The 24,698-nt window shown below is 45.3% G+C and overlaps 1 protein-coding gene across 1 annotated transcript in view; it reads right to left on the bottom strand.

Moving 5' to 3' along the window:
* Positions 1-15,137, bottom strand: part of ZFHX3 (zinc finger homeobox 3) — a 188,679-nt gene extending 173,542 nt beyond the window's left edge. The window contains exons 1-2 of the mRNA XM_023738419.1: positions 12,401-15,137; positions 2,879-3,375 (exon numbers count right to left, since the gene is read on the bottom strand). Coding sequence (XP_023594187.1) covers positions 2,879-3,375; positions 12,401-15,104 — 3,201 coding nt within the window. The 5' untranslated portion in view covers positions 15,105-15,137. The remainder of the gene's footprint in view (positions 1-2,878; positions 3,376-12,400) is intronic.
* Between the last annotated feature and the right edge of the window lie 9,561 nt (positions 15,138-24,698).

The following is a 24,698-nucleotide window of genomic DNA, read 5'->3' as shown; positions in this document are numbered from 1 at the left end:
GCGTTGGTGAGGGGTGGATGAGGGGGAGAGACCAAGCACGGAGGGCTGTGCGTGAGCAGCCTGGCGCCCTCCCCGGGTCAGCAGCATCTGGAGCGGGTTTCTCTAGCAGACAGTAAAGAACTCGATTACACCCAGTTAACTGTGCTCTAAACTGATTATGCATGTGCCGGGCTAATGGATTACATTAGCAAGAGGAAAAATAACATGCAATCAATCTCCATTTACCACAGGCCACACCAGGGCCGAGAGAAAAACTGATTCTCAAACCACCTCCAATCCCCACCCCAAACCTTGGACGAACAAAACCCTATGAGAGGGAGCCCCCTCAGAGGCAAGAGAAGTTTATCTTAATCACAGTGAGGAGCCAAGAGGCTCAATGCAACCGTTGGAATGATAATGCTGTTTTCGTGTCACCCAGACCTGGTGAAAGGGCTTCCCACCCCTGCAACAGAGTCACAGCAAGCAGGGGGACAGTCATTACGCGAGGACTAATGAGACCAGACTAATGACCTTTGGCTCCTCATGCAAAGCATTCTACCCTGATGTCTCAGGGGCTTGTCACCCTCAGGGACTTGCCGGCCAAAATGCATTATTTCAGCACCTCTCCTTCAGGCGCTGTGTTCCAACTGTTATGACCCTTCTACCTTTTTTGAGCAGCGGTTTCCTCCACATTTTAAAAAAAAGATGAGAAAATTCAGGCCCAGGAGGCTGTGACCAGAGCTAGCAGTTTGGAAGCACACTAATAAAACATTCCGCTCACATCTACCCTGGAAATCACCTCAAGATGTGCTCTGTGGACATGGTTTTTGGACCAAAAAGGGATATTCTCAGTGAACCTTCCAGGCTCCAGGTCCTTTTAGAAGCAAAGACAAGTGCCTGATGTCCTCTCATTCACAACCACGGCCCACAGAGGATACAACATGGAGAGTTAATCACCACCATGAGGAGAAGGAACCCTGGTGGTGCAGAGGTTAAGCCCTCGGCTGCTAACCAAAAGTCAGCAGTTCGAGTCCACCAGCCACTCCTTAGAAATCCTACGAAGGGTGCTTCTACTCTGTCCTATAGGGATGCTGTTAGTCAGAATTGACTCGACGGCAATGGACCTGGTTTTCTGGTTTACATGCATTTTACTATCGAAAGGGCAAATTCGTGCTTGTATGCAAGAGGGAGGCTTTGTGTCCCCTCTACACCACCTTCATCAACATTATATTTGACCTTTAATAACCAAGCCAGGTCCTTTGTACTAATTTTACTCATTTGGGTCCTTTAGAAATTCTTATTTCCATTAGCTTCCATCAGGTTTTCTTGACCCTCTTGGCACCATCCTGTGGCCAGTTAAGACCTCCAATTTAAACTGGCAGCAAAGTGCCTTTTCTTTTGATGGTGGCACAAAACTGGGCCTGGTCCATTGAGATTTTTGCTCACTTGAAATAAGGGGGAGGTTGGTGGCATGGTGTCCAGACCTTCCCTTTTGCACCACTCCAACCTACCATAAGTGGCATCAGCAACCAATTTCTAGAACATTCTATGCCTGCTACCTCATTCCTGCTTTTTCCTTCTTTCCCTGAAACGGCTTCTCATGTATGTTACATCCAGTACACAGGACTCCTGCCATCCTGAGCATGATCAATTATAAAATGAATTACAATTATCTATCTAGGCAGAGACTAATATGGGAAAGAATCAGAAATCCTCCCTATTTGGAGTCTCCATTTAAAATTACGATGAGTCAAAGGGGATTAAACAAGTTCAGGGTCAGCAGAAACTAAACACTTGGCCCAAAAACGGGGGAAACAGTGTGAAAGGAAAGAGGAGAGACTGAAAATAAAAGTGAGGAAAATGGAGAGAGCGCGAAGGAGTAGAAGGTACATGGAATGAGCCTCGGAGGATTTATGGCGATTTGTACCTGATTGTTCATACTAAAGCCATTATGGGATGATTAGAGAAAAAGGTGAGGCTTTAAGTCCAGTGAAAATCAATAGAAACGTCTGGAGCAATCCTGCCGGGCAAGTGAAAGGACTATTTACAGTATCCGGAGCACCTCCTCCTCCTCTGCACCATCTATGGAGTTGAGAGCAGGACTGGGCACTGGGGGGAGAGAGGGAAAGGTCAGAAAGAATGAATGGAAAGGGAGGCAGGGGGAAGAAGAAGAGGATGAAAAAAGCCCAGAAAAAGATCAGTAGAAAAGAGAAAGGGGATATAGAACAACGAAAGCAAAGGGGAAAAAAAAAAAAAAAAAAAGGAGTCCCCTTACCTGGCCCTTTTCCACCCACAGCATCTACAGGCATCAAGCCTATTACATAATTTATTCATTGGTTTTACCATCCATTTCCCCCTTGAAAGAACGGAAGCTCTAGGAGGGCAGGAATTTTTGTCTGTCTTGTGCATTTATGTAGCCATGTGCCCAGATCAGTCCATGGTACATAGTAGGTGTGTTCTATATATTTGTTGAATCAGTGTATGCGTGAAACACCCCAGGGGCACCCAGGAGAGAAGAAACAGACAAAAAGGAGAGTAGAAAGCATGAAGGAGAAGAAAAGCCTAGAAGCACAAAGGTAGACAAAAGCCAAGAGTGAGGGAATCAGAGAAATAGCCACCGTGAGTAGAGACAGTCAAGGCGCAAGAGGAATGACACAAAAGTATGTGGCTGTTGAACCAAAGCCTGCCCCCAACACACGGTGTCCCAGAAAAAGAACCTTAAGTTATAAGTTGTATCCTGTCACCACATCTCAGTGACACCATCCACTGGGTGCTAATTCCCTTTCAACACCAGGTTACCATCCAGCAACAAGACAAGGCATGGACTGTACATCTCTTCTCCCTGGTATCCAACCCACCCTCTTCCGAGAGAGCCTGGCCCCAAGGAGCCAGGTCCTACCTTGTACAACTTCAGGCTGGCCTCGTGCCTGGAGTTTACCGTGTGCAGCCGCAGCTTCTCCAAGCTGTTGGTGTAGTAGTCACAGGCGTTGCACTTGAGGTGGACGGGGTTGCCGATGGCCACACACTTGAGCCGCCATTCATTGGCTTTGCCGCCCTCCTTGATGTGGGCCACCAGCTGATACTTCTGCACATGCTTATCTGTCTTGCAGTGAAGCTGGAAGTTGGCCTTCAGCTGGGTGTTGTAGCGGCACAGCTTGCACTGGTATGAGTCCCCCATCACGGCTTTCCACTCGTCCTCCGGAAGGCTGCGCTCCATGTTCATGTGCAGCCCCAGCATGTCGAGGTTGTCCGTGGTGAACTTGTTGCAGACGGCACACTGGAAGAGCTTCAGCGATGGGTCGTTGGTCTGGATGAAGCTCTCGCCCAGGTTCATCAGCTCCTCGGACACCAGCTGCCCGCCCCCGAGCCGCATGTCTAGGGGGATCTCACCGCCCACTGTGGGGAAGGAGAAAGAGAGTCAGAGGCCAGGTTCACAGCCACTGCCCTAACTGAGGCATGACCCAGCCCTCCACCAACCTCAACCGAGGTTCAAGGAGAGAAAGATTACACATTTCAAGTTTTGCAAGGTGCTAACACCCTTGGCTGCTAACTGAAGGTTGGACGTTCAAGCTTCCCCAGAGATACCTCAGAAGAAAGGCCTGGCAATCTACTTCCAAAAAATCAGCCACTGAAAACCCTATGGAGCAAATTCTCTTCTGACCCTGAGCTGGAGGTGACTCGAAGGTAACTTGTTTTTTTACCAGCTGGAAAAATAAAGTCAAGTTAATGTGTTTGGATGTTTCCTACAGACTTTCTGAGATTTGTGGAAGGCCTAATGTTTTCTTTCTTCCTTTAGGAAAAGAACACTTAGAAAAAGTTAGGAGCCGTAACCTCTTGACTATTGCGATTCAGTGCTAAACTCAGATCCGAGAAAAGACAGAAACAGGCATCATCAACTGGATACAACAGACCCTGAAAACGCCAGAACCAAAAAGTTGGCAACGAGTTACAGCTGCAATCTAAGATACCAATCTTTATGGTGAATCATTAGACCCAGACTTTATCCAAAACAGAGCTGCCCAATGATGGAAATGGTATATATCTGCGCTGTCCAAGGCGATAGTCACTAAGCCGCCTGTGGTTACGGAACACGTGCAATGTGGCCAGTATGACTCAGGAACTGAATTTTTTATTTCATTTTTGTTAATTTACATTTGCATAGCCACACGTGGCTAGTGGCTAACGCAGATCTAAATCAAAGATTTCTGAGACAGAAGAAGATTAATGGAAATGAACAACCAGAACAGAAACAATGAGAATGTAACCAATGTCACTCAACAACTTGGGTAGAAATTATTGAATGGGAACCTAAACTACTGTGTCAACCTTCACCAAAAACACAATAAAATATTTTTTTTTTAAAAAAAGGATTAGGGGACTGATCTTTCTATTCCTTACCACACCCCTCAGGTCAATAGCCTACCAATCTGTCAGTGCTATTGTCTCCATCAGCCCCCCAAGCTTCCCAGTGAGTGAATCTTTTGCCTTCTGTGAATCCCCCGCCCCCCGTGTGACATGTGCCTCTACAACAGCACATGTCACACTCTGTCACAGTCAGCCATATACAGAGCCACTCACTGGTCAATGTCCCGTCTGGGTCAGTTTCTTCAGGGCAGGGGGCCAGCCTATCCTCTCTGAACCTCTAGTGTTCAGCCCTCTGCAGAGCTGCTCAAATATCTGTTGTGCCAAGCAGAGGTTACAAAGGACCCACGCTGTTTCACATTCAGGAAGTGGACAGAAACGGGCAGTGAAATGCAATGGTCAACTCATGGTACAGGAAAAAAGGTCGGAGAAAGGTCTGCCCCTCCCTCCCCGCCCCCTGTGCTTTTTCAGTCTATCACTGACCTGCATAAACCAGGAATGTACTCTCGCTCACTAACGGTAAATTAATGCAGCAAGCTCTTATTTATATCACGCGAAAGGCTTGGGAAGAGCAGCCTTCCCTCCGTTACCTAGAAGCGTACAGTCAAGCAGAAAGCCGAGCAGTGGCTTCTATTTTTTGCCTGACCCCTAAACACATGCACACTTCAGCTATTATGTCTGCCCCCGCCCCCTCCCAACTGATATTTAAACTTGACCTTTTACTTGTGGTTGGGCTGAGGTTATTTTTTTATGACTGATTAGAACTGAAGTTAGTGGCTAATCAAAGAAAAGATTTTTTTTTTAAATGATTTTCTTATTTACGCTACACGAGGCACCTCGAGTGTGAAGATGGGTGCAGATTCCACTGAACAGACCAGCTGCGTTTGAAACCTGTGGACAGTCTAGCAAGCCACAGAAATCTTTTGCACATGCATTCCAGAAGGCTTAGGAAGCTTTCTGCTTGTCATCTCTCTTGCCATCTCCCCTGGTAAGAGGAGCCATAACTATGACACTCTTTTTAGGACAAGAGAGAAAAAAGGAGAAAGAAAAAAAAAGTCAAAAACCTCCCTCCCTTAACGGGGACGAAGGCCAGGCAACATCCAGGAAACGTGCACGGTGTTCACTCAAAGAAGAAACTGCCTGGAGGGTAAGACAAGGAGCAAACATATATTTGTTTCTGAGGCCGACCACGTGAAGCATCAAATCCTTTCCACTTTTTAAATTTAACCTCAGTACATCAATATCACTCTAAAAAGAAATTCAGCTGTCACTTGCTGGATGCGTGAATAAAAATTAGAAGTCCTTGGAACAACCAGAGGAAATAAGTCCCTATTCCCATTCCAAGCTCTTAAAATAAAATGCAAACCAAAGGCAGGGGCAGAGGAGTGGTCAAATGAGGTTGACAGGCAAGCCAAAACTCCCTTTAAGAACTATTCCTTTATCACAGCAGAGGGTCCCAGACAGAGCTGGAGAAAAATGTAGAACAAAATTCTAACTCACAAAAAAGACCACGCTTACTGGCCTGACAAAGACCGAAGAAACCCTGAAAAGTATGGCCCCGGACACCCTTTTAGCTCAGTAATGAAGTCACTCCTGAGGTTCACCCCTCAGCCAAAGAATAGACAGCCCCATAAAACAAAATGAGATTAATGGGACACAACAGCCCAGGGACAAGGACTAGAAGGCAGGAGGGGACAGGAAAGCTGGTAATAGGGAACCCAAGGTCGAGAAGGGACAGTGCTGATACGTCGTGGAGTTGTTAACCAATGTCATAAAACAATATGTGTACTAACTGTTTAAGGAGAAACTATTTGTTCTGTAAACCTTCACCTAAAGTACAATAAAAAAAAAAAAAAGAACTATTCCTTGGAGAAGTCCTTGTCCTCGCTCTAGAATCCTATAAAACCATAGGACTAGAAGGAGCTAATTCAGCCCCCAATTTACAGGCAGTTAGGAGCAGAGGCCCCTTAAGTAAGACTTAGTGGTCTTCACTCTTGGGCCATACTGGATATACGGTCTTCGAAAGGGGTGGGCCCCCATCTCCCCATAAGCACCTAACTTTCGTTGTTGTTCGTTGCCGTCGAGCCCCTCCAACTCACGGTGACCCCTAGGTTGAAAGGCACCTCACTCTAACATTGGAAATTTACACATGAACCTGCTCATAGGCTCAGAAAGGCACAAAGACAGTCCCAGGGGAGTTGTTCAGCCTCTTGAAAGTGTCCTGTGGCTGGCTGGCTATTTCGGAAATGTGCGGATGCCCCCACAAGCAGTCCCTTCCTCAGGGTGGCGCTTAACTTCAAGATCTAAAGGGATGCTTTGAAAGATGCTCACATGGCCTTAAATCCAATATGCTGTCTACAAATAATGCCAGATCCAACCAGACCAAGAGGTGCTGACCCTCTCCTTAAAGGCCCCCAGAAAGGAAGCATCCCCAGAATCAGTGTCTGTGCTTAATAATTCTAAAGAGAAGCCTCTATCCAAGGCAGCGTAAGAACAATAACTTCGTAAAACCTGTTGCTGTCGAGTCAATTCTGACTCATGGTGACCCCATGTATTTCAGAGTAGAACTGTGCTCCATAGGGTTATCAGTGTCTGATTTTTTGGGTGTAGATTGCCAGGCTTCTCTTCCAAGGTGCCTCTGGATGGAAATCAAACCACCAACCTTCAGTGAGCAGCTGAGTGTGTTACCTATTTGTACCACCCAGGGACTCCATAACTTTGTAAGCAGGACTATAATTCACAAAAACATGTATTTCCCCTGCAGAGTAATATCTAATAATGCCTACAACCTTCTTATAAATGGCCTAAGGAAAAAATCAGTACAGCTGCAGCAAAGATAGAACTGAACAGTATCACTCTTCATTTGCATTACGTTGGTTTCTCCTACCAAGATTGTACAGCTTAAATTTTAAGTTCTTTGGACACTTCCTATTATACCCACACCTACTGAAACTCCAATATAAAGGATTTGTGGCTGTCACTCCATCTCAACAGCTCTCATGGCCTAAGGAAGGCACAGGAGGTTTCCAGAGACTCACCTCAGCCGACAAGTAGTGACACTGGAAATTCAAGGGCCCTTCTTAGCTGAGCTGGATGAAGTCCTTAGAAGGAAGAGCTCTATTCTCTTTAAGAAACAAAATGTGGATCTTCTAATTGTGTCTACAACACAGGGATGCATTCTGATCTTCTATTTCTTTTGCATTGGCCATAACATCCAGTATAATACACGATGTCCCGTAGACTCACAAACACTTGGTGCAAAAGGAAAATATTTCTCCACCTCTCGATTCAAGCCTTAGTCAGAATGATTCATTTTCAAGTAATAAAAAGATCTTGCTTTGATCCAATATGAACCCATCTGCTTTCCACATCTTCAATACCACCTATCTTCTCTTCTGTTTATGTTACAGATTGAATTGCGTCCCCCAAAAACATATGTTGAAGCCCTAACCCCTGTACCTGTGAATGAGACCCTGTTTGGAAATACTGTATTTGAAGATGTTATCAGTCAGGTTCGCAAGAGTTTATAATGAAATAGGGTGGGTCCTAATCCTATATGAGTAGTATCCTTATAAAAGAGGAGGAGATACACAGAGATACAGGGACAGAGGAAGGATACAAACAAACACCTGGAGCTACCAGAGGCTAGGAGAGAGGCATGGAAGACTCCCTCAAAGCTTCAGAAGGAATCAAGACAGCTGACACCTGGATCTCGAACATCCAGTCTTTAAAACCGTGAGATAATAAACTTCTGTTCTTATAAGCTACCCAGTTTGTGGTACAGGCAGTCCCCAGGTTACAAACATCCGATTTACGTACAACCTGTACTTACAAACCAAGCCCCATAAAGCCTATTATATTAAAAATTCAAGGTACATACAATGACTCACAATAACAAACAGGCATTACTTTGTGACATGCATCAAAACATTATTATTATCACTGTATTATTATGTTAAAGATGTTTTAGTGTATCTGGAGGTATTTCTTTAATGCTTTTTATGCATAGAAAGGTACACTGTATACTATATACTAAGACACACGCTTGACTGACATTAGATAAGAACCGTACCTAACTGTTCCGACTTTCAAATTTGTACACATTTGTACACAAAAGCACAAATGTGACTTAAAGACAGGCTCGGGAATGGTACTTATTCGTAACCCAGGGACTGCCTGTATAGGCAACTCTTTAGAGGACCAGAGAAACTGGATGGTCTTTGTCACCTCTGGGCTGGACAGAATGAATGGGGACCAGGCCAAGGCTGTGGTCTTTGTGGTGTGCATTGGGGTAACAGCAGAGGTGAGCCTGGCCAGTAAGACCTGGCAGATTCATATGCCCATTTCTGGAGTTAGGAGTAAGAAGACAATTACCCATAAGAAGATGATTACCTGAAAGGTCACATTTAACAGAAGAAACAAAAGAGATGTTTTACAAAATCCAAGGAGACACTGCATAAGCTGAAGTTAACAGTGCTCAAACAGTGCTCACACATCTGGATGAGTAAACGGATCTAAACTGAGAGCGATCAGGGTCTGTTCAAACCTGCCATCACTTCCCAGGTCCTGGGGGTTGGGACACCTCTACCTTCTCCAACCTGGAAACTGCTCAGTGGCTCATCAACACGGCCATTGCCCGCATTGCTGAGGCGAGGCCGCCTCTCTCTGTTCTTGGCACTCCCCAAGCCCCCAACCCTCCTAGGCTTGAGCAACCAGCTTTTAGGCTTGGGACTGATAATTAATTTACTACATTAGCTCTATTGTGGAGTCTTTTGAACATTTTAATTCATTATCAAGACAACTTAAAATCTCAGAAAAATATTTTTAGAAGATTAAAACTGAGGCGATTACTCATAATCCTTTTACTAAAAAAACAATTATTTAAATTTTCCATTTTTTCTTCTGAACTATAATCACAGACACAGTTCTTTCAGAGTTGTAAACACAGGATATAACAATATGCATTATACTTTTTTAAAAAAACCTGAATTTATTATTTTCTAAACTTTCCTTGGTTTACACAGTTATTTTGTTGCTTTTATGGCTCCATATGCTCATCTATTGTTTTCTCATAACTGACTTAACTACTCCCAAACTGTCATATGGTTAATTTGTTTTTAATATTATTTACCATAAATATTACTGCAATGAAAATCTTTTGGGTGTAATTATTTTTAGTAATTTTTTGTTGTTTCTTTGAGATACAGATTGCACTGGTGAGGTTACCAGGTCAGAGGACACAAGTGGCTTCATGATTCTTGATATGTGAAGCTGCCCTCAAGAAGGACTTAAACCATTCCCAATGCCACCAAAGATGCCCCAATGCAAAGGATACAGGCAGTCCCGGCTTATGAATGTCCAACTTACATACAAACCGTATTTCTGAACCAACTCCCGTAAAGCCTAATATGTTAAAAATTCAAGGTACATACAATGGTTCATAATAACAAATGGGCACTACTGTGCAACGCACATGAAACCATTATTATTATTACTGAATTATTATGTTAAAGATGTCTTAGTGTATCTGGAAGTGTTTCTTTAATGTTTTTTATGCATAGAAAGGTACACTATACACGAAATACTAAGCATTTGACTGACGTGAGATACAAACCCATACCTAACTGTTGCGACTTAGGTACAAATTCGACTTAAAGATAGATTAGGAACGGAACTCACTCGTAATCTGGGGACTGCCTGTATTTTGTTACGGCAAACCTAGGAAATCAATACAATTTACTTCAAGTTCTGCCCCCTGATCTTAGTTTTCTAGTTCTGCCATTAATAAAAACTACCACAAGTGGGTAGCTTTAAAGAACAGGAATTTACTGTCTCACAGTTTCGAAGGCTAGAAGTCTAAATCAGAACATGGGCAGGGGGTAGGATGGGGTGTGGCTTTCCTTGTTGGTAGCCCCACAACATTTCTGGCATCTGTCTTCCCCATGCATGTATGTCTGTGTGTCCATTCTTCTCTTTTTATAAGACAACATTTACAAGTGATTAGGTTCAGAACCCACCCTACTCCCTTATGACCTCATCGGCATAACAAAAGAAAACCCCTATTTCCAAATACGGTCATATTTACAGATACAGGGGTTAGAACTTCAGCACACATTTGGGGAGGTGGGGCACAATTCAACCCATAAAACTCTCAAGATTTTAAGTCTCCAGATCAGGAAACTCTAGTGTTGTTGTCAGGTGCCGTCGAATTGATTTTCAACTCATAGCAGCCCCATGTGACAGAGGAGAACTGCCTCAAAGGGTTTTCTAGGCTGTAATCTTTACGGGAGCAGACTGCCAGGTCTCTTCTCCTGTAGAGCCGCTGGGTGGATTTGAACTGCCAACCTTTCGTTAGCAGCCAAGCACTTAACCATTGTGCCACCTGGGCTGCTTCTATTTCCCAGAGGCTTTTTTTTTTTTTAAGTCTTGCAATATGGACGCCCATGCTCACTCTGGAGACATATTAGATGATTCACGAGTTGGTAAAACATCTTTAAATCATTTGGTAATAAAGGATGAGCAGGTAAATATTTCAAAATAGAAAATATGATTAAAGTATGAAGAACTCAAATTTAAATACATAGCAGGAAAATCAAATTAAATATTATGAAATACAACTCATCAGCAACAATTAGCACCAAAACACCACACAGAAAAAAACTTGCAAACTGGTGAGGTCTGTTCCTCTGGCATTAACCTAAACCATCCCAGAATAGAGGGTCAGCAAAAGAGAGGGAGATCCTCAATGAGGCAGAATGACACAGTGGCTGCAAGGATGGGCTCAAGCATAGCAACTATTGTGAGGATGGTGCAGGGCAGGGCAGTGTTTCGTTCTGTGTACACGGGGTTGCTATGAGTCGAAACCAACTCGACAGCACCCAACAACATCCTAAAATAAAGGTACTTGTTCACACTTTGTTGCTGAGAACAACTTATACCCACATCAGTAATGTTGTTAGCTGCTGTCAGTAATGGGATACTGCTTAACTCAGGCTGTCACTGCTGGTCCCAAGAGGTTAGCAAGGTGAGGGAATGAAGAGCAGGCAGGGGACAAGGTCCCACCGAAGCACAGGCGGCGGGGTCAGGGGTGGCACAACCATCACACTCAAGTGATTTACAGAGGCTCTCCCAAAAGTGAGGGGATTATTTTACCAAAAGACTCATGTTTTTCTGCATCTGTGTCCTATACTCTTGGTCCTATTCTACATATATTAAGCTAACTGGTAAGACTTGGTCTCTGGATATAGCTAACCCAACTTCTCTAAGTTGGTAATGGGTCATTTTTTATGGCAACAAAGGCTCCATTAGCAAGGATCTAATCACTATTAAACCTAACTTTCTTTGATGTACAAATTTTACGATTCATTCATTTTTCACCTATCACACCATTCATGACAGTCTCCCTATGGCCATTTAATTCCCAATTAACTCCGAACTATACCAATCACCAACAACTCATCCCAAATAAAAAGGAAAAAAAAAATGTCTCTTTCGTGGAGATCCTCACGAATACACTGGATAATACTGAGAAACTCTATCTGGGCAGTTCCCATCTCAGCAAAGAACCAGCCTTTGGTTATTTGAATAAAGTATACTACAGTTTCTAATTCCTCTTATTGAGATGGTTTTCCCTACTTAAAAATCCAGCTACAGTTCCTGTAAGTTCCAATAAATATTTAACGAAACCCAAAAGTGTCAGACAACTACGGTGATTTTTCAAACTGAGGAACAGACAGAGAAAGAGAGAATGGGAACAGAAAGAAAGGTTGAGCATAAGCCAAAAACTAGAGGAAACACTTAAATTTTAATCCCGGCCTGATACGTAGCCAGAGTACAATCATCCCTCTGTTGAGGGTATACAGTCCTCCATATGCACATACAGAATCCAAGAGTTTCTTGAGAGAAAATATCTGAGGAAATCCAGTGAACTAAAATACTCAAGTTTACACACAGTAACTGACGGAAATAAAAATGAACCAAATCAATAGGGCCAACTATTTTCAATTTCCCCCAGTGAAAGTCACAGAACTGAAATGAACAAACAGGAAGTCAGCCTCACCTAGAGCAGGCGTCATGGCGGCCATGGGCCCCGTGGGATCCAGCTGGAATCCGCTCATCATGAACTGGGCATCTGAGGCGGCACTGTCCATCTTCAGGTTGGGCAGGTTCATGTTCTGGGCCAGGTAGTATTGGTAGAGCTCTGCCTCGGCAGGCGAGGGCAGGCTGCCGAGGCCCAGGTGGCGGTTGTGTTGAATTTGGGTCATGTTCTGCTGCAGGAGCATCATGTTATGCATGTGCTTCTCACTGGTCATGTGAATGCGGAGGTTCCTAGCCACATTGGTCTCATAATCGCACACCTCACACCGCCAGGTGGGTTTGGTTTTTGGTTTGGTGGGCGAGGGGGCCCCACAGGAGCTACCGATATTGGCTGCTGCAGCCGCTGCGGCCGCTGCAGCTGCCGCCGCCCCGGCAGTGTGGCTGAAGACTTGCTCACCCCCTCCATTCTGCAGATTCTGCATGTTGTTGAGATGCTTGTCAGACTGCATATGAATACTGAGGTTGCCTTTGGTCGTTGTGGAGTAGTTACACACCTCGCAGCGGAAAGGCTTGTAACCACAGGTGTAGCTTTCGCCTCGTGCCAACCGAGGGTGAGGTTGCCCACTTTTGCAGTAGACACACGAGCCCCCTGGCTCCGGGTGCTTCTCCTTCATGTGTGCCTCCAGTGTCTGCTGGTACTTATAGTGCCAGTTGCACTTGGGGCACTTGAGGGTCTTACAGGAGTTACGAGAATGCATCATGGTCATGTGACCGCCCAGCGAGCGGGAGGAGCCCAGGACTGTGTCGCACTTGGGGCACTCCACGCCACTCCCCGAGGGGCACTCCCCAACCCCAAGCTCACAGAGGGAGCCAGCGTGCTGGTGATGGGAGACAAAGCTCCCATCTTCGCCCTCTGTACTTTCATTTGGTTCTGGTGCTGTGGCATTGTCTTTATTGGCACTTTCATCAGCGAAGTCCAGCCTCCTGCCGCCCTCTGCCACATTGGCCCTGACGCCCTCACTGTTAAAGCTTAAACGATTCCTCCTGTTCGCACCATCAAAGACAACAAAGGAAGAAGGAGAATTAGAACTAGTAGAAGCTGTGCCCCTCGACAGAGTCTGGAGCACATTAGGCATTAAGGGGGAGTTAGAAATGCTTTGGTTTGAGAGAGCAAGGTCCTTTTTGCTGCTACTACCTGCCGCGGCCCCAGACTCCTCGTGGGGCTTGTCCTCCAGTTCGTCGTCCAACTCGCTCGGAAAGAGTCCTTTGCAACCCTCGTCTTCCTCCTCCTCTTCTTCTTCCTCTTCCTCTTCTTCTTCCTCCTCCGCCTCATCCTCCTCCTCTTCCTCCTCCTCAGCTGGCTCTGCTTTCTCGGAGAAGCAATCTGGGTCACCCACCTCTTGCTTCTCTCCTTCTGCTGCCCCAGAGTCCTTGCCCTCTGAGGATTTGGTAGGACTGGAAGCCAGAGGCCCCAGGGGGACTGAGGTAATGGGGGTCTTCAGGACGGAGCTGGTGAGCCCGCCAAGGTTCAAGAGGGTGCTGGGGGTCAAGATACCAGCCTGGGGCTGCTCAGGGCCAGCGGCAGAGCCAGCTGGGAGAGCCTCCTCCCCTTCCATCCGAATGCCACTAAATTTACCATAAAAACTGTGTCCGGGGCCTATGAGGTTAGCTGTGGAAACTAAAGGGTGTTGAAAGTTTTTGTTTTTTGGTTCCAAAAAACTTACAAGGGGTTCCTTGTCTTTGCCAATCCCTTGGATGATAGCGGAGATGTTCTTATTGCTAAGAATTTTCCGCTCGTCCTCGCTCAGGGTCATTCGATGGTCGTGCACGGCGTGCGTCACAAATGAGCGGACGTACCCGAAGGAGAGTTTGCACAGAAAGCACATCAGGATGGGCTTCGTCTTCCCGTAGAGCACAAAGCCATCGAATTTGGACAGGTCCACATTGTTGGGAACATCTTTGGATACGCAGGAGCTTTTGGCAGAACCGTCGCTGTTCAGATAATCCTTGTTGCTTTTGTGTCGCACGTCGAAAACGCGGAAGCTGTGCAGGACGGGGCTGAGCCCCGCCAGGGCTGAGGTATTCGGGAAAGCCTGGTCTGGGCCCTCAAACCATTTCCCGAAGGATGAGGCTATGTGGAAAGTGTTGATGATCTGTGGGTAGACTGGTGCAGCACAAGAAGGGTCCCCTTGTTTGCCCCCTGCGGTGGGGAGAGAGTTCAGAAAGAGTGAAGGGAGAGCCCCGCTGCCAGTGCCACAGGCACCCCCGCTTTGGGTCAGCTGGCTCAGGCTCTCGACAATGTAGGCCGAGCCGTCCGGCTGGTAGACTATCTCTCCAGCCAGGTTCTCCACATCACTCTCCTCGTCCCCCTCCTCACTGGTGTCGCTCCCGCTCTCCTCTCTCAGGGGCAGTGGGGGGCGCGCGCTGGGGCAGTGGTGCTCCATGTAGGTCTGTAAACTGGCGAAGGAGGCCGAGCACTCGTTGCAGCTGACTTCCTTGCTAGCGGGCTCGGCGGCAGGGCCGGCCGAGGCGGTGCTCTCCGTGAGGCGCTCATTGAAGGGGGCCCTCAAGCTGTCCAGGGGCCCGTGGTTCTCGCTCGTGGGCTGCTCCATGCTACTGGGTTTGTCGGGGAGGTGGGTGCTGCTGAGTTCAGTCCATTGCTGGTGCTGAGGGAGACCGCACCCATTGTCCTTCCCCGAGACGACAGGCGAGTCACAGCCTTCCATGGTAAGGCCTGCGTGGAGCTTTCATTGCACCCAGTACGGATCGGACCTGAAGAGCGTAGGCAAGGGGAGAGGAGGGAGAGAGGGGAAGAGAGAGAGAGAAAGGAAAGAGGTTAGGAGGGCCAAGGCTCAGGTCCCACACAGAGCTCTCTAAGAGGCTTCTGTCCATACCCGCAACACAGAGAATGCATTGGAGAGGCCAGGCCTGGGAGCAGCTAAGACCCTGGTGGTCACCCAAACTGCCCCAAATGAGAGGGTGGGCAGTGCCCGTGGGCGTCACGGCTGGAACCAAAGCATGAGCAGGGGCGTGAGGAAAGGGAAGTAAGGAGAATCCCCCTTTGTCTTCAGATGGGCTGCTGCTCTACCCTGAGGACCAGTTCAAATCTCCATCCTTCGCAAGCACAGTGCTAGCATCGCGACAGAGAGACAAGCCACAGTGAAGAAGGAACACTGCATCATCAACAGAACTGTGTCCCTAGCATGTACAGATGGCTAACACAAAAAGCTAGCCCTGGCTGCCAGCAGAGAGGGATGAGAAGGGGAAGATATAGTGTCCCCCAAAGAATGGTAAACCTGGGCTGTGATATACTAACTGATTCAGAGGAGACACTGCTGGTGTTTTTACTGACCATGTTTCTAGTACACGAAGTTCAAAAAGCAGCATCTGAGAAATGCACAGTTCAGAGGGTGCACGTGCAGGCCTGGGCATGCTCTGCAAAGCCCCCCCGAGGCAGATAGCCTTCCACAGAGGACCGGTCACCGCCTTCCCTCCTCTCCAGCTCTAGGAAGCATCAGTCCCATTTCACAAGCAATAAAACAGAGGAGCAAAGTCTGACAAGGGGCTCCATGCCATCCTGACTGCCGTGAAACAGAAAGAGAAGGCACGTCTCCAAATTCCCATTTCCTCACCCCAACCAGTACACCCCTGCCTGTGACCCAGCTGGCTTTAGACTAGAAACCCTATGTGAAAACGTAAGCCTGATATTTCTATGAAGAATCGACCGGACTCTGCATCCACCAACTCCCCCTCCAACAGTGTCTACCTCACCCTGTCTGGATCAAGCCTGTTCACCACTTGCTTGGTGGCTTTTGCTATCAAGGATCTTAGCAGCAAGCTAGAGACGGCAGCTGGGCTCAGTGATTCTGTTCCACACCTGCCTCTTAGTTATTAGTCACTACCCAAGCAGCTGTCCTTTGGCCCGGGGGCTTTTCCGTTTCCGACTCCAAAGTGCCACTGAGCTGAATTTGCCCTCTGAGACCTGGTGTCCCCAGGGAGAGGCATCAGATCACCCGCCACCACCGCTCTTGCTCCTGTGGCAACATCAATCACAGGGGCATTTCTTCCTTCCCAGCACTGCTCCTACAGGCATCTCAGCGACTTGCATAGGGCTGATCTTTCGCCTGCAAATCCCAGGCCACCTCTTCCCTCTGCTCCTCCTTCCTGGAGAACACTTGGCTGCTTCTCCACCCACAATCTCATTCATACACAGAGGATGAAGGTTTTGGCTGTGTTTGGGCTCCCCTCCCTCCCATCTTCCCATTCTTTTTTTCATTTCTTGATTCTTGCCTGCAGAATGAGCCAACAGCTCCCCCTCGGGAAAAGATGGGGAAGGCAGGTTTACCAGCAGTCTCTGGAGAAATACCTTTTTGGAAGAATCGGTCACATTTCATTTAAAAGACACACGCATACATGCCACACTTCTCAGCTTATAAACCAAAAACTATGTGACGACAAAGTTCCACGTGCCTCAGAAAAGACGTACTGATTTTAAACAAAGATGACTAAACCAAATCAAACAGCAAATGCAGTGGAATTTCTTCGGAAGGCTTAGCTGGGATACAGGTGAGAATCCAGGGTGGCACTTCTTAAGGAGGTGCCTGATTGGCTGAATGACACCTGATTGACAGCTTGGGCCAAAAAGGTTGGCCGTCCTGAAGGGGCGGGAGGGTTAACAGCCCGATTGTAAAATCAATGTCATAAATGCTTGGTAAGTTACAGGAACATGCGGGAAGGGGAGGCCACGGTTGATAAAGGAGAACAGCTTTGATGCTGCACCAGGGACTTGTTTATCGACAGCAAAGCCAATCTCCTCTTCAGCCTGGGCTGGGCAAGAGAAACCTGCAAGCGTTTACCAATTAACTGGTGGGCTTTTCTTGCTCTGCTCTTCTTCTTCTCCTCCTCCTCCTCCACAAATGATCCAGCTAAGGGGTTTCGACTTTTACAAACTGGCCACATTTTGTTTTCTATTCCAAAGCAGAAACGGTCAAGGAAGGATGACATTGTACCCATCTCTGAAAGACAGATGACCCCAGGGTGGTGACATCAACCCCAGAGAGGGGACCTGCGGGAGCCCCCTCATCCATTAAGGCTCAGGTGAGAAAGAAGGATCCCCACTTCAGCATCCACACTTCCTGCTCTGTCTTGCCTCTCAACTGACGCTGGCGATGACAAGTGGAATCTTTTATAACCTTGCTACTCCAAGTGTGGTTCCTGGACCAACAGAGACTTGGTAAGGAATGCACTGTCTGGCCCCACCCCAGACACATGGGAGCAGAATCTATATTTTAACAAGATCAAGTGATGTGCATTAAAGCTGGAGACACTCTGTTTTACAGCATCTTCACAGTATTGCCAACTCAGGTAGACAGAGCACTTGGATTGCTAGGTAACTAGGGAAGGTCAGTCTTTGACTCCCAGTAGTCTCCAAGGGGTGCAGGAATGGGGATGAACAAGAGGGAACCTGAGCCCAGAGACTGAGAAAGCTGTAAAACCTGCCCTCCTTCAGTGGGAGGACCCCAGGGCATGCACCACTCTCCCACCCAGCCTGTTGCCTCTCGCTCTGTTTATCAGCCAGTCAATAAGAAAAAGGTAGTTCTTACTTAAGGAGGCAGAAGTCAACTCAGCAGGTCGATCAGCACTCTGTCTGCAAACATGGTTTCCCGTAAAATCAATGATCTTCAGTTATAGAGGGCAGCCTGAGAACCCAGCAGGTCCCCACGTCTTCATAGGCAGCCCCGCCTGCCCATGTGAGCCCACCTCGTGCTCAGCCCCCCCAGTCTCTGCGCCCTCCTCCTTGCCCTTCCCTCCCTCCATGGCCAGCTCACACAGCAAAAGCCCTCAACACTTCCTGCACCTGCCTCTCTTCTGCAGGTTATATCCCAAAATTCTCTTTAATCATGGAGGCATTCAGCTCTGCCCTTCTCTCTACTCATGACCTCCAATACTGCACTCAGAATGTTTTGTTTTGCTTTGCTTTGTTTTAAGAACTCAAGATTTCAATAGAGCACACCTCTCCAATAAGACAAGACGGGAATGATTGTTCTCTTCCCTTCTCTCTCCTCTTTCTTTCCTCCCCCTCCTCCTTCTTTTCTCTCTCTCTGTTCAGCACCTAAACCTGCATCTGAGAAGTAATCTTGTACAGAAAAGTTCCAACATCCCCATCAAGAACCCCCTCCCTCCCACTTGCTCCCTTCACAAGTTGTATTTTTCCTGGAAACTATTACAAAGTTCACTATCTGAGCAAATACCCACCTTTACTTTTCGAAGATTGTTTAAAATACTGAAACCCTACCATGTTACCCTCAAACAAAGTCATCCATCTCCATCTTTAAATGAGAAAAGACAATCGAATTCTAAAGGCTGGGGGGATCTTTTGCAATGTGGTACAATAGTTTTATCATATTCCTTTAAGGAGACGGGACTGGGTAAAATGCAACCGTTACAGGGAAGCTGGGGGCGGGGGCGGTTATTAGGAAGAGGAGGGGGTTCCTGCTGTTGCTCCAGCTCCCCGAGAATTAAACATGAACAGTCACACTGTGTAATTTTAAATTGTTAATTAGCACAGGGTTAATTAGGCGGTCCTTTCACAAGAGGCTGTTTGGCAGAAAACCAAGAAGGGAAACAAGGGAGAAGGAAAGAAAAACAGAGAATAGAGACAGTAAGAAACTGTTGCCTCCATTAATAACCCATGTGGCATCACCAGAGAGACGCGAGCCAGCAGGCAGGCTTCTCTAGACGCTCCCCTGCCCGGCTAGAGGGATTGCCCACGGGTACCACGTTCCTAAAAGCGATTCAGCAGTGTTTGTCAGAAGCCTCAGAAATGCTCATGCCCTCTGGCTCAGCAATCCTCCCATTCTAGGAGTTTATCCTAAGGAAACAACCCAAGATACACATGGAGATATAAGATTATTCATCCCAGCATTTATAACAGGAAAAAAAAAAAAAGGCAGTAATCTGGCCAGAACAAGGGACTCTTTAAATAAATTATAGTGCCTAGCGTTCCACAGACTGCTATTAAAAAAATCATTTTTTGAAGAAAATATTTACAGGCATGGGAAGATGATCACACAGGATGTTAAATGAACAAAGCATATATATGTATGCATATGAAAATATGAGAGATTTATAGCAACATTTTAACAATGGCAATTTCTAGGGGATGAGTTAAGGATGACTTCATTTCCTCCTTTGTGCCTTTATTTCCCAAAGCTTTTTAAAATTAAAACCACCATAAATAGCAGCCATCACTTACTGACTTAGGCCCTGTGTTAAGGTCTGTGGGGGACAGTATCGCCTTGATCCTTATGAGCACTCTACGAGGTGGAAGCGATTTTTATCCCCATTTTAAAGATGGGAACACTGAGGCTGTGCAAGGCTAAGCAGCCAATGACAAAACGAGGCAGTCTGACTGTGGCATCTGTGTTCTTAGCTATTCTACTCTGCTTTTCTTTAATGTCTATTCCTCAAAGAAAACCCCTGAACATCCCTCCATCTAGCATTAGAATTTACTATTCTACACCCAGGGACTGTCCTAAGATCATGAGATACCAGGGCAGCTAATATAAAACAACCCTGTCGATTCTCACATACACCCTCTTCTCACTTGGGAGTAGGGAGGGGAGAGCTCAAGTGCCCTTCTTTATTTGGTTATCTTCAGACAGGAGAGGGGAGACAAAGGAGGAAGGGTAGGCTGGTGCAAAGAACTGGACAGGAGGTCCAATATCCTCATTATTTTAAAAGAAAGGCAGATTCCAGAAACTACAGACCAGCAAATGCATTCATTCAATATTTACTAAGCACCTACTATGTGCCAGATGCTAGGAATCAATGACGAACAGGTATCAGCTTACGTTCTTTTAGGGGAGAGAGACTACAAACAAACAAATAAAAATGGTAAAGTGGTGAAAAGCACTCAGAAGTCATATAAAACAAGAGAAGGGAGCAGAGTGATGGGAGTATGTGTACATCATTTTGGATAAAGTAATGATATTAAATTTAAAAGAACATGTTATAGGCTATTTAGTGCAAGTTTCTCAGTTTTAGAATGGATTCAACAGTTGCTGAATAAGTGCTTAGAAAAAAATGAAAGGTGATCTTGAGGAATTAGCAATTAGCTATCTGTCCAGTAAGAAAATTCACACAGAATTGAAAAATAGCCTCACTGAGACTCAGTGATCTGAGAAATGCAGTAGAGAGTACCTTTTAATTTTAGTAAGAAATCCCAAAGTTTACCACTTCCTTGTATCCAGGGTGGTAAAATATCTGTCAGATAATAAAGTCTGACTGATTTTATAGGTGGTTAATGCCATTACTCAAGTGTCGATTTCAGAGGTCAATGTATCTCTTGACATGCCACGGAGCTCTGTCCTGTCCCTGCTCTGTTCATTTAAATGAACAATGTGGGGAACAAGACAAAGCATACACATCAATTGGCAGAGCACATAAAGCTAAGAGGAATAACTAAGAAGCTAGATGGTGGAATTAAGACTGCAAAGGTCTCCACAAGTTGGAACAACTGACCCAATCTAACACGATGAAATTTAAAATGGATAAATATGAAGTCCTATGTTTAAGTTCAGGCCATCAGCTAAACCAACAAAGGATCGAAGAGAGGTGGCTTAATAGAATTTCATGCAAAAAATACCTAGAGGTTTTACTTGAGTACAAATTCAGTGAAAGTCAAATGCTGACATGGCAGCCAAAGACATAAATATGATCTTTGGCTACAGAACTACAAAACCAGTTGCCCTTGGGTCAATTCCAACTTATGGTGACCCCATGTGTGTCAGACCTTGTGCTCCACGGGGTTTTCAATGGCTAATTTCTAGGAAGTAAATCAACAGGCGTTTCTTTCCAGGCACCTCTGGGGAGACTTGAATCTCCAAGCTTTCAGTTAGCAGTCGAGTGCGTTAACCATTTGCACCACCCAGGGGCTCTGCCCGCTACAGTACTACATCATAGCTTTATGGAACTCAGTAGGTTAACAGCCAATCATTTTCTCTGCCTACACGAAGACTATTATGATCCCCTTTGGGGAATCTCATAAGAGGGATACTGACAAACAAACTGAAGGATTGTCAGAATGGCCAACCATAACAGCTTAGAGCCCAGAAAAGAGAAGCCCCATTGTAGGGCAGAACAACTATCTTTAACTACATGGAGACCTGCCAGCCTGCCTGCCACAAGGAGGATTAGATGTGTTTTCTATCTAGCTCCAGGGTTTAACTAGAAGTAATGAGGGGAATTTATAAAGAATTAGAGTTCGGTTTAATATAAATGAAAATCTTTCTCAAGGTTATCAAAGTTCCAAATTGGAATGTTTACTCTGTGAAATACTGAGCTCCCGGCTTTCATGAATTGAGTAGAAAGGGATTTTGCTTTGGCCAGGAGGTTCAATCAGGCAGCCTCTCAGGTCCTTTTAAACATGAAGATTCTTTTCATTCCTAGGTTATCAATAAGGTTACTCAGCCAACTTTAACTAATTGCCTTTGAGGTCCCATAGCATTTTGCACATGGTGACACATTGCAATTCTGCAGTTATCATGTTGCTGTGATTATCTGTTGGCTGGTCTGTCTCTGCCACTAGACGGTAAGCAGCTTGAGAGCAGGGACCATGTCTCATTCAGCTCTGTATCTTCCACATCTGAGATGTAAGAGGTGCTTAATAAAACAATGAGGGAAATTAATGAGCACAAAGATGAACACTTATAGAGGGAAAAAATGAGCCCTTAACACATTCCTCTTATTTTCTCTTTAAGAAATAATGTCCCATGTAATTATTGGCCACTAAATGGAACCAGGGCTCCTTAGAGAAATGGCCAATTCTTAGTCTGGGGCAGGGAGAGTACAAGATGAGCTGGAACATCTTCTTGGGCCAAGATGTAAGAATGTACTCAAAGAATGATGAGTTCATGCCAAAAGGACATACAGCAGGTTGAAGGGGTTCCCACTGGCCAAAACTGGGATAATCTGAGTATGAGAGTGAGAGTAAAGGATGACAACACAATGAGTAAAACCAAACCAAACCCACTCTCTTCAAGTCAATTCTGACTTATAGCGACCCTACAAAGTAAAACTGCCGCATAAGGTTTCCAAGGAGCAGCCAGTGGATTCGAACTGCTGACCTCTTAACCACTGCCGCCACTAGGGCTCCATGAATAAAATAAGAATCTATAATTCCATACTTTTATAAATAAGAAAATAAATGTAGGAAAAGGGAAACTTCTTCCTTACAGTAGAAAGCCAACTAATAAATGCAGAGGAGAATTATGGAGTTAGAAAATCACCATTTGGTAACTATCACAGTAACAATCCATTCTGGCAAGAATCAATGGATGCCAAAATTTGTGGATGAAAGTTTGAGGAGTAACAGGATTATTTACACAGTCTCAAAGTATCTCCCCATAAAATACTTATTAATTACAGAGGGAAAAATAGTAACTTTACAGTGGAGAAACCTGGCAGACACTACCTAACCAAGTGATCAAAGTTAACATCACCCGTAATGAGACAAATAGACAGCATGTGCCTCCTGATAGGATGTACTGAGAAGAACACAACATTCCTCCTGTGGTATTCCTGCCAAAAATGCAAAACCTGAATCTAATCATGAGGGAACATCTGACAAATCCAAATTGAGGAACAGTCTACAAAATGTCCTATACTCTTCAAAAACAAAAACAAAAAGAATGAAGACCTGGTTCAGATTAAAGGAAACTAAAGAGACATAGCCAATGAATGCAGCACATAATCAGGGTTTTCTTTTCCAATTTAAAAAAAAAAAAAAAAAAAAACCCACTGCCATCAAGTGCAATAAAAGATATGATTGGGACAACTGGCAAAATCTGAATAAGGACTACAGATTGGCTAACAGTAGAGTATCAATGTTAATCTAATTTTGATAACTGCAGTATAGTTATATAAGAATATCTTTGTTTTTAAGAAATACACAATGAGGTGTTTAGAAGTAATGGGATAATGTCTCAACTTAACTCTCAAATGGTTTTAAAAAATGTGTGAGTGTGTATTATGTATGTATGTATGAATGAATGGATGGGTGGATGAGAGGGAGAAGGAAAAGAGGGAAGAATGAAGGATGTGGTAATATGAACATATTGGAGTTCTGGATGAGGGTATATGAGAATTCTTTGTTCTATTCTTCCATCTTTCCTATACATCTAAACTATGTCAAAATAAATAGTTAAAAGACAAAATGTCCAGGGTAAAAAACTCCGCATATTAAACCTCCAAAAATACCTGCGAACAGTTAACCCGTTCTGATATGCATACCTTGATCTTCACGTGAACTTGGATCCTGGCACAGCTTCATGAAAGGAGGAAGGCTACATAGCTGGACAGGGAGTTACAGAAGACAGACAAGAACAGAAAACTGGTCTTCTCTTTCTCCAACTGAGAGGCTTCTAGGTATAGCCCTCTAGTTGGATAAGACAAGCAAATGGTCATTCTAACTTGGGCAGAATTTAAAATAATATCACACTGAAAGACATTAGCCAAGATACCCAGGAAAGTGATTTGGGACAGATTTCCCTAAGTTGGTGCAAAGCAGTACTAAATCTAAGGAGGCACTCCCAAGGACAGCCACCTCAGAAAAGAAGAACTCCATCAATCTACAGAGGGTGGGCATTGCCAAGTCCATCCTAAAGCATATTAGAGAGAAAAACACACAACAATGAATAAACTAACACCTTATTAAACTCACCTCCTCAAGCCCCAAAGGAAACCCAGACTTTTAGATAAGTAGAAACCTCTCTCAAGTGGCAAAGAAATAATACCCTTATCTGTTTAGCTTGGAATCCACTGAAGAACCATATCCAATTCCATTCTGTGTTTGATGCAATAACAGTATTTGTATATTGCTGCTATGTATAAGTCAATAAGTGTTAAACCATAAATAGGTGAGATTCCATCCAATGGGTAGCAATTTCCCAGCAGCCTTAAGAATTCTTTTGTAACTGTGGCAAGGTCAGAGAACACACACATGCTAGAACAGGTCCCTCATACTGCAGAGGTCCACTGCCCAGAAGGCCCAGAGAATCATCCATGCCCTGGGCTTCGTGTTTGCTAATAAGTGCATCTGTGCTACTTCCAGCACGAACACAAATCAGCCTGAAGTGAAAACTGCTAGCTCAGTCCATTCTGCAGGGAAGCCACAAGAACCTCGATATTCTGGTCACGATGGAGTCATGGAGGGGAAAAGGAGATGTGAGATCAGAAGCAGAGCTCGGTTTAGAACCCACTCTGTGGGTGTTGGAAGGGAAGAGCTCATACTTAGAGGAACAGATTCTTTGCTATATATA

Source organism: Trichechus manatus, unplaced genomic scaffold (genome assembly GCF_000243295.1).
Source record: "Trichechus manatus latirostris isolate Lorelei unplaced genomic scaffold, TriManLat1.0 scaffold00116, whole genome shotgun sequence".
Lineage (NCBI taxonomy): Eukaryota > Metazoa > Chordata > Mammalia > Sirenia > Trichechidae > Trichechus > Trichechus manatus.
Note: the sequence above shows the minus strand (reverse complement) of the source record. Positions and strands in the feature narration are given on the sequence as shown.